A 12,802-nucleotide genomic window follows, 5' to 3' on the forward strand; every position below is an offset into this window, starting at 1 on the left:
AAACAAATCAAAATGGAAACACAACATAACCAAAATCTTAAAACAGCAAAAGCAGTTTTAAGAGGCAAGTTTATAGCAATTAATGCCTACATCAAAAAAACTGGAAAGATTTTAAATAAACAACTCAATGAACTAGGAAAGCAAGAACAAACCAGACATAAAATTAGTAAAAGAAAAGAAATCATAAAGATCAGAGCAAAAATAAATAAAATTAGTACTAAATAAATACAAAAGATCAACAAAAAGTTGTTTTTTGAAAAAATAAATAAAATGGAAAAACCATTAGCAAGACTAGAAAAGAAACAGAGAAGACTCAAATAAATAAAAATAGAAACAAGAGGAGACATCACAATGGATACCACAGAGTTCAAAAAAAATCATTAGAGACCACCAGGAACAATAACATATCAAGAAATTTGATAGTTGCAAACTATGCTTCTGACAAAGATCTAATATCCAGAATCTATAATGGACTTGAATCAACAAGCAAAAAGTGAAAAACCCCACTAAAAAGTGGGCAAATGACATGAACAGACACTTCTCAAAAGACATGTACACCACCAACAAATGTCAAAAAATGCTCAAAATTACTAATCATCAAACGGAAATGCAAATCAAAACCACAATAATGTTAACATTTCACACCATTCAGAATGGCCATTATTAAAAAGTCAAAAAACAATAGATAGAAATGATACATGAAGAAAGAATACTAGGGATGGAGGAGGGTGGATGGATAGGTAATTATTTTACATAGAGTGGTCAGAGAAGCCCCCCTGCCCTCCATTAAGGAGGGAATATCTGAGCAGAGTCCTAAATGGTGTGAATGAATGAACCCTGAGAAGATCCGCAGGGGAGAACATTCCACTGACAGAGAAGAATATCAGAAAGACCTTGAGGCTGAAAAAAGTTGTTTGTTCAAGGAATAGCAAGAAGACTAATGTGGCTGAAGCAGAGTGAACAAAGGGAACAATGCTAAGACATGAGGACAGAAAGATTAAGTGGGGCATTGTAGATGATGGTGAGAAGTTTGGACTTTATTCCAGGCATAAAAACATGCTATTGAAGAATACTGATCTTTTTATACCATTTGATGAACTACCTGTAATAGTGATACCAATAAGATGTAAAGATAGAGCCAAGATGGCTGAATAGACGCAACTCTGGTGCACAACACCCAGTGAGAGAGATGCAGAAATCCAGAGATCTCCTAGCTCCAACGGAGGTACCAGATGCATTTCAATGGGTCTGGCAGAGCAGACGAGGCGGGGAGGGGTCCCACTTCACCCAGAAAGTGCATCTGACCAGTGAATCGGAAGCTTCCCCTCTAGCACTCTGGTCCAGATGCAGCGCTTCCCCCAAAGCCTCAGCAGTACACAGAACCGGGGATCTTTGCCAGTCAAGCACTGGGAATTACAAGCGCAGAGCTGAATAATAATCCAGGATGGTGTCCCAGATTGGTACATAGATCTAGCCAGGAGAGCCTGGGGATGAGCTATCGCCCCCTCCCCCAGCCTGGAGAAAGAGGGAGCTGAAGGCAGGAGGACAGACGCAGCAGCTGGGTGGGCCCCTCCCCTATGACTGAAAACAGGGAGACAGGCAGTGTGGCTGGGCGGGTCCCTACCCTCCCCCACAAACACCAGAGGACTGAAGCACTAACGCTAGTGGATTGCACAGCCAGTGCAACAGTCTGAGCTGAACCCTGAATGATCCAGCCCCATGGAGGAAGTACATAGCCCACCATTAAAGGGGTGCGACTAGGCCTCAGGTTTTAACAAAAACACAGGAAGACTTTGTAGCAAAGGGATGCCACTCTTGACCACCCAGCAGTGCCTCCAGGTCAGCAGAAGCGGTGGGCCTAATCTCCCAGTGTAAACAAACAAACAAACAAAAAGACACAGGAAGCTTACCTAGCAACCTGAAGGGGTCCATAGAAACCAAGTAGTGCCTTGACAGGCAGACAAGCGACCTCATGAAGCAGCTCCCTGACACCACAGCCAGGTAAATCCACAAAGATGGGAAAAAAACAGTGCAAAAAAGATGAAACCATCCAAGACCAGAACATCTCTTCTCCTTCAAGGGATCACAACTCCTCAACAACATGGGAACACAACATGACCGAGAAAGAGTGCAATGAATTGACAGAAACAGGCCTCAGAAGGTGGATAATAACAAACTTTTCTGAACTAAAGGAGCATGTTCTAACACAATGCAAAGAAACCAAAAACCTTGAAAAAAGGTTAGACGAAATGCTAACTAGAATAACCAGATTAGAGAAGAACATAAACGACTTAATGGAGTTGAAAAACACAGCATGAGAACTACGTGAAGCAAACACAAGTTTTAATAGCTGAATAGATCAAGCAGAAGGATAACAGAGACTGAAGACCAACTGAATGAAATAAAAAGAGAAGGCAAGACAAGAGAAAAAAGAGTGAAAAGAAATGAACAAAGCCTCCAAGAAATATGGGATTCTGTGAAAAGACCTAATCTATGCTTGATCAGTGTACCTGAATATGATGGGGAGAATGAATCCAAGCTGGAAAACATGCTCCAGGATACTATCCAGGAGAACTTCCCAAGCCTAGCAAGGCAGTCCAATATTCAAATCCAAGAAATACAGAGAACTCCACAAAGATATTCCTCAGGAAGAGCAACAAAAAGGTGCATAATCATCAGATTCACCAGGGTTGAAATGAAGGAAAAAATACTAAGGACAGCCAGAGAGAAAGGTCAGGTCACCCACAGAGGGAAGTCAATCAGGCTCACAGCGGATCTCTCAGCAGAAACCCTACAAGCCAGAAGAGAGTGGGGGACAATATTCAACCTCCTTAAAGAAAAGAACTTTCAACCCAGAATCTCATATCCAGCCAAACTAAGCTTCATAAGTGATGGAGAAATAAAATCCTTCAAGGTCAAGCAATTACTGAGAGATTTTGTGACCACCAGACCTGCCCTACAAGAGCTCCTGAAACAAACACTAAGCATGGAAAGGAACAAGTATCAGCCACTGAAAAAGCACACCAAAAAGCAAAGACCAAAAATGCAATGAAGAAAATGAGTCAGTTAACGGGCAAGAAAACCAGCCAGTAACAAAATGGCAGGATCAAATTCTCACATAACAATATTAACATTGAATGTAAATGGTCTAAATGCCCCAATCAAAAGACATAGACTGGCAAACTGGATAAAAACTCAAGACCCATTGGTGTGCTGTATTCAGGAAACCCATCTCATATACAAAGACACACATAGACTCAAAGGGGTGGAAGAAGATTTACCAAGCAAATGGAGAATAAAAAAAAATGCAGCAGTTGCAATCCTAGTCTTTCATAAAACGGACTTCAAGCCAACAAAGATCAAAAGAGACAAAGAAGGACACTACGTAATGGTAAAAGGATCAATCCAACAGGAAGAGCTAACTATCCTAAATATATACACACCCAACACAGGAGCACCCAGATGCATAAAGCAAGTTCTTAACGACCTAAAACACGACTTAGACTCCCATACAATAATAATGGGAGACTTCAACACTCCACTGTCAATATTAGAGAGATCAACAAGACAGAAATTAACAAGGACATCCAGGACTTGAATGCTGAACTGGACCAAGTGGACCTAATAGACATATACAGAATGCTCCACCCAAATCCACAGAATATACATTTTTCTCAGCACCACATCACACTTACTTTAAAATTGACCCCATCATTGGCAGTAAATCACTCCTCAGCAAATGCAAAAGAATGGAAATCATAACAAACAGTCTATCAGACCACAGCCCAATCAGATTAGAACTCAGGATTAAGAAACACACTCAAATCTGCACAACCACTTGGAAACTGAACAACTTGCTTCTGAGTGTTGACTGGATAAACGATGAAATGAAGGCAGAATAAAGATGTTCTTTAAAACCAATCAGAATGAAAACACAACCTACCAGAATCTCTGGGACACCTTTAAAGCAGTGTCTAGAGGAAAAATTTATAGCAATAAATGCCCACATGAGAAACAAGGAAAGATCTAAAATTGACACTCTATCATCAAAATAGAGCTAGAGGAGCAAGATCAAAAAAACTCAAAAGCTAGCAGAAGACAAGAAATAACTAAGATCAGAGCAGAACTGAAGAAGATAGAGACACAAAAAACCCGTCAAAAAATCAATAACTCCAGGAGCTGATTTTTTGAAAAGATCAACAAAATAGACCACTAGCCAGACTAATAAAAAAGAAAAGAGAGAAGCATAAAATAGATACAATAAAAAATAATAAAGGGGATATCACCACTGAGGCCACAGAAATACAAACTACTATCAGAGATTACTATAAACAACTCTATGCACATAAACCAGTAAACCTGGAAGAAATCGATGAATTCCTATACACTTGTACTCTACCAGGACTAAACCAGGAGGAGGTTGAAACTGTGAATAGACCAATAACAAGGGCTGAAGTTGAGGCAGCAATCAATAGCCTACCAACCAAAAAAAGTCCAGGTCCAGATGGATTCACAGCCAAATTCTACCAGACATACAAAGAGGAGCTGATTCCATTTCTTCTGAAACAATATCAAACAATACAAAAAGAGAGAATCCTCCCTAACTCATTTTATGAGACCAATATTATCCTGATACCAAAACCCGGCAGAGACTCAACTAAAAAAGAAAACTTCAGGCCAGTATCCATGATGAACATTGACACAAAAATCTTCAATAAAATACTGGCAAACCAAATGCAACAGCACATCAAAAAGCTTATTCATCATGATCAAGCAGGCTTCATCTTGGAGATGCAAGGCTGGTTTAACATATGCAAGTCCATAAACGTAATCCATCGTATAAATAGAACCAAAGACAAAAACCACATGACTATCTCAATAGATGCAGAGAAGGCCTTCAACAAAAGTCAACAGCCCTTTATGCTAAAAACGCTCAATAAACTAGATATCGATGAAACGTATCATAAAATGATAAAAGCTGTATATGACAAACCTACAGCCAATATCATAATGAACAGGATAAAGCTGGAAGAATTCCCTTTGAAATCAGGCACTAGACAAGGATGTCCTCTCTCACTATTCCTATTCAATATCATATTGGAAGTTCTAGCCAGAGCAATTAAGCAAGAAAAAGAAATAAAGGGTATTCAATTAGGAAAGGAGGAAGTCAAACTGTCTCTATTTGCAGATGACATAATTGTATATTTAGAAGACCCCATCATCTCAGCCCCAAATCTCCTGAAACTGATAAGTAACTTCAGCAAAGTCTCAGGATACAAAATCAATGTGCAGAAATCACAAGCATTCCTATACCAATAACAGGCAAACAGAGAACCAAATCAAGAGCAAACTCCCATTCACAATTGCTACAAAGAGTTTAAAATACCTAGGAATACAACTAACAAAGAATGTAAAGGACCTCTTCAAGGAGTACTACAAACCACTGCTCAACGAAATAAGAGTGGACACAAACAGATGAAAAAACATTCCATGCTCATGGTTAGGAAAAATCAATATCGTGAAAACAGCCATACTGCCCAAAGTCATTTATAGATTCAACACTATCCCCATCAAGCTACCAATGACCTTCTTCACAGAACTGGGAAAAAAACACTTTAAATTTCATATGGAATGACAAGAGAGCCTGCATAGCCAAGACAATCCTAAGCAAAAAGAACAAAGCTGGAGGCATCACACTGCCAGACTTCAAACTATACTACAAGGCCACAGTAATCAAAACAGCATGGTACTGGTACCAAAACAGAGACACAGACCAATGGAACAGAACAGAGGCCTCAGAAGCAACACCACATATCTACAACCATCTGAACTTTGACAAACCTGACAAAAATAAGCAATGGGGAAAGGATTTCATGTTTAATAAATGGTGTTGGGAAAACTGGCTAGCAATGTGCAGAAAGCAGAAACTGACCCTTTCCTGACACCTTACACTAAAATTAACTCCAGATGGATTAAAGATCTAAACACAAAACCTAACACTATAAAAACACTAAGCAAAACGTAGGTAAAACCAACCAGGACAGAGGCATAAGCAAGGACTTCATGACTAAAACACCAAAAGCAAAGGCAACAAAATCCAAGATAGACAAATTGGATCTAATTAAAATTCAGAGCTTCTGTACAGCAAAATAAACCATCATTAGAGTGAACCGGCAACCAATAGAATGGGAAAAAAAAAATTTTGCAGTCTACCCATCTGACAAAGGGCTGATATCCAGAATCTACAAAGAACTAAAACAGATATACAAGAAAAAAACAAACAACCCCATTCAAAAGTGGGCAAAGGACATGAACAGATACTTTTCAAAAGAAGACATATATGAGGCCAACAAACATATGAAAAGATGCTCATCATCACTGGTCATTAGAGAAGTGCAAATCAAAACCACATTGAGATACCACCTCACAGCAGTCAGAATGGTGATCATTAAAAAATCTGGAGACAACAGGTGCTGGAGAGGATGTGGAGAAATAGGAACACTTTTACACTGTTGGTGGGAGTGTAAATTAGTTCAACCATGATGGAAGACAGTGTGGGGATTTCTCGAGGATCTAGAAATAGAAATTCCATTTGACCCAGCAATCCCATTACTGGGTATATATTCAAAGAACAATAAATCGTTCTACTATAAAGACACATGCACACGTATGTTCACTGCAGCCCTGTTTACAATAGCAAAGACCTGGAACCAACCCAAATGCCCATCAATGATAGACTGGACAAAGAAAATGTGGCACATATACACCATGGAATACAATGCAGCCATAAAAAACAATGAGTTCGTGTCCTTTGTAGGGACTTGGATGAGTCTGGAAACCATCATTCTCAGCAAACTGACACAAGAATAGAAAATCAACACCCACCGCATGTTCTCACTCATAGGTGGGTGTTAAACAATGGGAACATGTGGACTCAGGGAGAGAAGCATCACACACTGGGGACAGTTGGGGGGGGGTTAGGGGAGAGACAGCAACGGGTGGGAAGGGTGGGGAGGCATAACATGAGGAGAAATGTCGGATATAGTATGCACCTATGCAACAACCCTGCATGACCTGCACATGTACCCCAGTTCTTAAAGTAAAATAAAATAAATAAAAAAGATGTAAAGATATAAGTATAGTGATTGTCATTTTGAGAAAGTCTTGAATTTGGTGTACCTTTAAATTCATACTCATTCTCATTTTTTTCCCATTTATTTATTTTATTGCATTTTAGGTTTTGGGGTACACGTGAAGAACATGCAAGATTGTTGCATAGGTACACACGTGGCAGTGTGATTTGCTGCCTTCCTCCCCTCACCTAGGAGAACATATGTTATTTCCTATAATATAATAGTTCTATTAAGAAATTCCACTGAAATAACTTCCCAGGCTTTCAAATTTCCTTTGAATTTACATTTTGTTATTGTTGTTACACTTTCAGCTGAATTAGCAACCCATGAGATTAATTTGTATTATGGGCATCTCAAATCACTTTGCTTTTCTTGAAAGGTTTCTATCCTCATTTCTTGATTGATAAGTAGAAATATTTAATATACTTAGACACATTTCCACTTGGAGACATTTGAATGCATTTTCAATTTATTTGTATTTAATTTTTAAAAATAGATTATTTTGTATCCCTAGTCTTATACTTCTAGTATAAGGGCAGGCACCTTGAGCTCAAGGTCTTCTTTTGGGTCTTGGCTTTGAAAGCAACCTTATAATTTTGATTCTGGGAAAACTAAGCTTGTGTTCTCCCTTTCAGCTAAGTTTAGATTGTTGTTTTAGCAGCTAATTTCTGTTAGAGATGAATCTAAGTTCCTTCTCTCTGGATTTGTACATATACTTCTCAAATTTACCTTTGATAGTGATGAGTCTGCTTTTAAAATGCCTGAATGGTTATCTTTTAATTTTACTTCTGGTGGAAATAAGACATTTTCCATTTTTCTGTCTGGAATGCATTCTGATTGATGTTCGTCTAAAGGTGGTATTTTGCCTGCTTTTATTATTTCCTGGCTAGAAATGGTGCACAATGGGTGCACTTCTGTGAGTGGAGGTGTTGATTCATCACTGTTAGCAGCATCAGGAGTTGAATTATCTTGGTCCGATTGGTTCAAAGTTGGCATAGTCAGGTCTGTCTCATAATCATTATCCAGTAACTAGAAAATACAGCAATAAAACAAGCTACCAATTAATCAATATTGACTAGAAAATTTTCTAAATCAAGAAAATGACTTAAAATTAATTGTACTCTTATCCTTTATCACAACAAATTACCATTAATATTTGTCAATTTTATGTTCCTTAATAAACGTGAGAAATTATTTACTTGCCTGAAACAATGAACTGTAGAATACTATCCATAAAAATGATAAACAGTGGTTCTCACATATCCAAATTTATAAATCAGCAACATCTCAAAATAAAAAATCTGAGGGTCTGACATTTTACTGTTATTATACTGTCACTAATATATCATGAAAGAAAGGAAATTTTAATAGCAAATTGCAAAAGAAACGATATCATAAATAACAACTATATAAGAAAATAAAGAGAATGTTAATAGCACCACAGTACAAAGAACAATATTGTAAAATAAAGGATAGCCTGTTAAATAAATTAGCTTTATGAAAAATTCTCTATGTTATCTTCTTTTACTCTCTTTGAACTGGGGAAAACAGTGATAAGTACTGACTCTTCATTTGGTATCTGGGAGCCACTGACCCAAGAATGGAAATCATTAAATCCTATTTGTCAAGCAATAAGTGAACATTTTACTCTTCATTGGTTTACATGAGGATCCACTGCTTTACGGAATGAATACCTTATGTAAATTTAGCCGAAAAGCAAATTATATAAACTCTATGCTTTGTTTATTTCTATTATAAACTATAGAATATTGTTTCCTGCACAAAGTTTACAATTTGACAAAAGATTTTGGTGACAATCATTTAAAAGCTGCAGTTAAGTCTATGGCATACATTTCTAAGATCTTATGTAGAATTTCACACTTTTTTCTTGTTTCTCTTTCTTTTCTTCTTCAACACATTTTGCCCCCATCTTCATATTTTTAAATGTTACTATATTTTATGCAGAAGGCTCTTTCAAGAGTGTAACTATACAGATATTGCCATAATAGAAACTATGAAACAACTGAGTAACTTTTTGGATGCCTTTCTCTATCCATAAATACTTCTCCATTTATAAACATTTTATCCCTTTATAAAATAATGACTATTAAAAAGTTCTCTTCCGACTTCCCTTACCTCATTTGAAGTAGTTTCATCTTCCTCATTTGCAAGAGGGAAATCTGATTAAACAATTAATAAGAGTATTTTATTTTTATTTTATTTTAAAAACAATAAACACATTTATATGCATGTACATTGATAAATAGTATTATATTTTTTTCTCACTAAAAACAAAGAGCAACTTAAATCAAAGCAGCTATCCAAACATAAACACTACTTAGTAAAAACAAGCTGATGAATCTCTGGGAAGATGGGGTGTGGTAAGTTACATTTCAGTTCCATAAATACAAGACACAAACACAGGTACAGGCTATATTTCTTAAAAGTTGAGAAGAAATAAACTCCAGATGGTAAGTGATAGGACTGGGATTGGAATAATAAAGGTGTATGAAATCAGAGAAAATAGGACCATTCAAAGAAGGCTGGTTGAAATACTTGTAACATTTTCCTAGAAATATAAGGAATACATATTTAGCATATAAAAAAGGAAAACCTAAAAGGGACAAAAAGAAATTAAATAACTGAGACATAATTCTAGTAAAAAAAATTGCTATGGTCACAACTATATGACTTCATTCAGCTCTTTTATTTTTTTATTTTAATTGTAGTAAGAACAATTCACATGAGATCTATCCTCTTAACACATTTACAAGTGCAAAATACAGTAATGTTAAATATTAGCACAATGTTGTAAAGCAGATCTGTAGAACTTCATCATCTTACATAACTAAAACTTTATACTTGCTGAAAAGTAATTCCCCATTTGGCCCTCCCCCTAGCCTCAGGCAACCAGCATTCTACTCTATTTCATATAACTCACATACGTGGCATCATGTAACATTTGTCTCTGTGACTGGCTTATTTTACTTAGTATAATGTCCTCAGGGTTCATCCACATTGTCACATAGAGCAGGACTTCCTTCTTTTTTAATGCTGAATGATATTCCATTGCAGGTAGACAGCCATATCATTTTTTATTGCACTTCTCAGATATTGTATTTTGTACAAACTGAAGGTCTGTGGCAACCTTGCATTGAACAAGACTACTGGTGCCATTTTTCCAACGGCATGTGTTCACTTTGTGTCTCTGCATCAGATTTTGGTAATTCTCAAAGTATTTCAAAATTTTCATTATTATAGTATCTTTTATGGTGCTCTATGACGAGTCATCTTTGATGTTACTATTGTAATTGTTGAGGAGCACCACAAGCCACACCCATTTAAGATAGCAAACTTTTTTAAAAAATGTACCTTTTAAATACAATTGTACATGTGCAGGTTTGTTAAACAGATACACTTGTGTCATGGGGGTTTGTTGTACAGATCATTTCATCACCAGGTATTAAGCCTAGTACCCATTAGTTATTTTTCCTGATCCTCTGCCTCCTCCCACCCTCCACTCCGATAGGCCCCAGTGTATTTTGTTCCCCTCTATGTGTCCATGTGCTCTCATCATTTAGCTCCCACTTATAAGTGAGAACATGTACCATTTAGTTTTCTGTTCCTGCATTAGTTTGCTAAGGATAATGGTATTCAACTCCATCTATGCTCCTGCAAAGGATGTGATCTCATTCCTTTCATTGCTGCTTAGTATTCCATGGCGTATATGTACTACATTTTCTTTATCCAGTGTACCACTGATAGGCATTTAGGTTGATTCCATGTCTTTTTTATTGTGAATGGTACTGCAATGAACATACTTGTGCATGTGTCCTTATAAAAGAATGATTTCTATTCCTTTGGGTATATACCCAGTAATGGGATTGTTCGGTCAAATGGCATTTCTGTCTTTAAGTCTTTGAGGAATCATCACATTGTCTTCCACAGTGTCTAGGCTAATTTACACTCCCACCAACAGTGTATAAGCATTCCTTTTTCTCTGTAACCTTGCCACCATTTGTTATTTTTTGACATTTTAATAATAGCCATTGACATTTTAATCTGAATGGTGTGGGATGGTATCTCATTGTGGTTTTGATTTGTATTTCTCAATGATCAGTGATGTTGAGCATTTTTTCATATGCCTGTTGGCCATATGTGTGTCTTCTTTTGAAAAGTTAAAACTTTTTAATGTTTTTGTTTGTACATTTGTTTAAGTTCCTTATAGATGCTGGATATTAGACCTTTGTAAGATGGCAAACTTAATTTATAAATGTTGTGTGTGTTCTAACTATGTCACTGAGCAGCTGTTCCCTCATCTCTCTTGCTCACTTTTGCCTCTCTATTCCCTGAGACACAACAATATTGAAATTAGGCCATTAATAACCCCAAAATGCATCCAGATGTTCAAGTGAAAGATTTGCACATCCCTCACTTTAAATTAAAAGCTAGAAATGATCAAGCTTACTGAGGAAGGCATGTTGAAAGCTGAGATAGGCCAAAAGCTAGGCCTCCTGCACCAAACAGCCCAGTTGTGAATGTAAAGAAAAAATTATTGAAGAAAACTTAAAGTGCTACTCCAGTGAACACACAAATGATAAGAAAAAAAAAAAAACAGCTTATTGCAGATATGGAGAAAATTTTAGTGGTCTGGATAGAAGATTAAACTAGCCACGAACAGTCCCTCAAGCCAAAGCCTAATCCAGAGAAAGCCCCTAGCTATCTTCAGTTAAATGAAAGCTGAGAGAGGTGAGGTGGCTGCAGAAGAAAACCTTGAAGCAAGTAAAGGTTGGTTCATGAGGTTTAAAGAAAGACAGTATCTCCGTAATACAAAAGTGCAAAGCAAAGCAGCAAGTGCTGATGTAGAAGCTGCAGCAAGTTACCTAGAAGATCTAGCTAAGATAACTGATGAAAGTGGCTACACTAAATAGATTTTTATAGTAGATGAAACAGCCTTATACTGGAAGATGATGTCATCTAGGACTTTCATAGCTAAATGGAGAAGGCAATGCCTGGTTTCAACGCTTCAAAGGACAGGCCAACCCTCCTGTTAGGGGCTAATGCAGCTGATGACTTTAAGTTGAAGCCAATGCTCATTTACCATTCTGAAAATCCTAGGGCCCTTAATATTCCTGTCAAGTCTACTCTGCCTGTGCTCTATAAATGGAATAACAAGGCATGGATGACAGCACATCTGTTTGCAGCATGATTTACTGAATATTTTAAGCTCACTGCTGAGACTTACTATCCAGAAAAAAAGGATATCTTTCAAATTATTATTGCTCAGTGACAATGTACCTGGTCAGCCAAGAGCTCTGATGGAAATGTATGAGGACATTAATGTTGCTTTCCTATCTGCCAATACAGATCCATTCTGCAGCTCACAGATCAAGAAATAATTTCAACTTTCAAGTCTTTTTATTTCAGAAATACATTTTAAGGTTTTAGCTACCTTAGATAACTCTTCTGAGGGATCTTGGCAAAGTAAATTGAAAACCTTCTGCAAAGAATTCACCATTCTAGATGCCATTAAGAACATTTGTGGGCCAGGTGCGGTGGCTCACGCCTGTAATCCCAGCACTTTGGGAGGCCGAGGCGGGCAGATCACAGGGTCAGGAGTTCGAGACTAGCCTAGTCAACATAGTGAAAACCCATCTCTACTAAAAAAA

At 37.3% G+C, this 12,802-nt stretch overlaps 1 protein-coding gene across 1 annotated transcript in view; it reads right to left on the reverse strand.

Annotated features, from left to right (window-relative positions):
- Window positions 1-12,802, reverse strand: part of C2CD6 (C2 calcium dependent domain containing 6) — a 173,435-nt gene that overhangs the window by 117,040 nt on the left and 43,593 nt on the right. Inside the window, exons 8-9 of the mRNA XM_017545166.2 lie at window positions 9,270-9,313; window positions 7,863-8,162 (exon numbers count right to left, since the gene is read on the reverse strand). Coding sequence (XP_017400655.2) covers window positions 7,863-8,162; window positions 9,270-9,313 — 344 coding nt within the window. The remainder of the gene's footprint in view (window positions 1-7,862; window positions 8,163-9,269; window positions 9,314-12,802) is intronic.

Source organism: Cebus imitator, unplaced genomic scaffold (assembly GCF_001604975.1).
Source record: "Cebus imitator isolate Cc_AM_T3 unplaced genomic scaffold, Cebus_imitator-1.0 Scaffold178, whole genome shotgun sequence".
Lineage (NCBI taxonomy): Eukaryota > Metazoa > Chordata > Mammalia > Primates > Cebidae > Cebus > Cebus imitator.